Below are 1,190 nucleotides of genomic sequence, written 5' to 3' on the forward strand. Positions count from 1 at the left end.
CTTTGGATTTGAGACTTTAGTCTTTGCAACTTTACAGATCTTCTTTATGCACCAAGAGCTTGTAACACTTCAGTCGCATCATATGACCCCTTTAAAAACTGCCTGTTGAAGTTTCTGGATTATAAACATCTCTAACACACACAATCTCACGGTGACCCTGTGTTTGTGGACTTGGCACACGCCGCTCAGAATGTCACGCTGGTCTGTGAATGTGATTGAGGAGATTGAATGGAGATACTGAACCAGATTTGTTTACAGGAACAAATAGTGTATATATATATATATATATATGCTATAAATTCTTTTTTTACATTTTTTTTTAAAATGCAGTTAGCATTATTCTGTAGTATTTATAATTTACTGTTTATAAAAACAGTTGAAAATTGTGGAATGTCCCCATTAGCTGAGTGAACGTTTGTGCGTGTCTGCATGTGCGTTTCATTCTTATAAAATGAATCTGATGTCAAGCTGGATTCTAGATTCGTGTCTCTAGTTTCTATGGCAACAGGAGGAAGGTGTTTTCTGTGCTTCCGAGACGGTGGCTGACCGCTGAGTGCGTGTTTCATAAACTCAGTCCTTCATGCACAGTAAATGGAAATGTGTGTGTGTGTGTGTTTGTAGGCCCGTCACACAGAAGGTTCCGTCCACTCCTCCTCCTCCTCCTCCTCCCCCTCCTCCGCCACCCCCTCCCGAGCCTGTGGCCCCGCCGGAGCCGGAGGAGGAGATTCTGGGCTCTGATGATGAAGAGCAGGAGGATCCGGCCGACTACTGCAAAGGTACCACACCCGTCTGTCTGTCTGTCTGCCTCTGTCTGTCTATGTCTGTCTCTCTGTCTGTCTGTCTGTCTCTGTCTGTCTCTCTGTCTGCCTCTGTTTGTCTGTCTCTCCGGCTGTCTATTTGTCTGTCTGTCTGTCTCTCTCTGTCTGTCTGTCTGCCTCTGTCTGTCTCTCTGTCTGCCTCTGTCTGTCTGTCTGTCTCTCTGTCTGCCTCTGTCTGTCTGTCTGTCTGTCTCTCTGTCTGTCTCTTTGTCTGTCTCTCTGTCTGTCTGCCTCTCTCTGTCTGTCTCTCTGTCTGTCTGTCTCGCTGTCTCTTTGTCTGTCTCGCTGTCTCTTTGTCTGTCTCTCTGTCTGTCTGCCTCTCTCTGTCTGTCTCGCTGTCTGTTTGTCTGTCTCTCTGTCTGTCTGCCTCTG

At 46.4% G+C, this 1,190-nt stretch overlaps 1 protein-coding gene across 2 annotated transcripts in view; it reads left to right on the plus strand.

Moving 5' to 3' along the window:
• Positions 1–1,190, plus strand: part of LOC107704204 (SRSF protein kinase 2-like) — a 17,043-nt gene that overhangs the window by 2,262 nt on the left and 13,591 nt on the right. For both annotated transcript variants that reach the window (XM_016507093.1, XM_016507092.1), the window contains exon 2: positions 622–776. In XM_016507093.1, the coding sequence (XP_016362579.1) occupies positions 622–776 (155 nt within the window). The remainder of the gene's footprint in view (positions 1–621; positions 777–1,190) is intronic.

This window comes from Sinocyclocheilus anshuiensis, unplaced genomic scaffold, assembly GCF_001515605.1.
Source record: "Sinocyclocheilus anshuiensis isolate Anshui unplaced genomic scaffold, SAMN03320099.WGS_v1.1 scaffold1228, whole genome shotgun sequence".
Classification (NCBI taxonomy): domain Eukaryota; kingdom Metazoa; phylum Chordata; class Actinopteri; order Cypriniformes; family Cyprinidae; genus Sinocyclocheilus; species Sinocyclocheilus anshuiensis.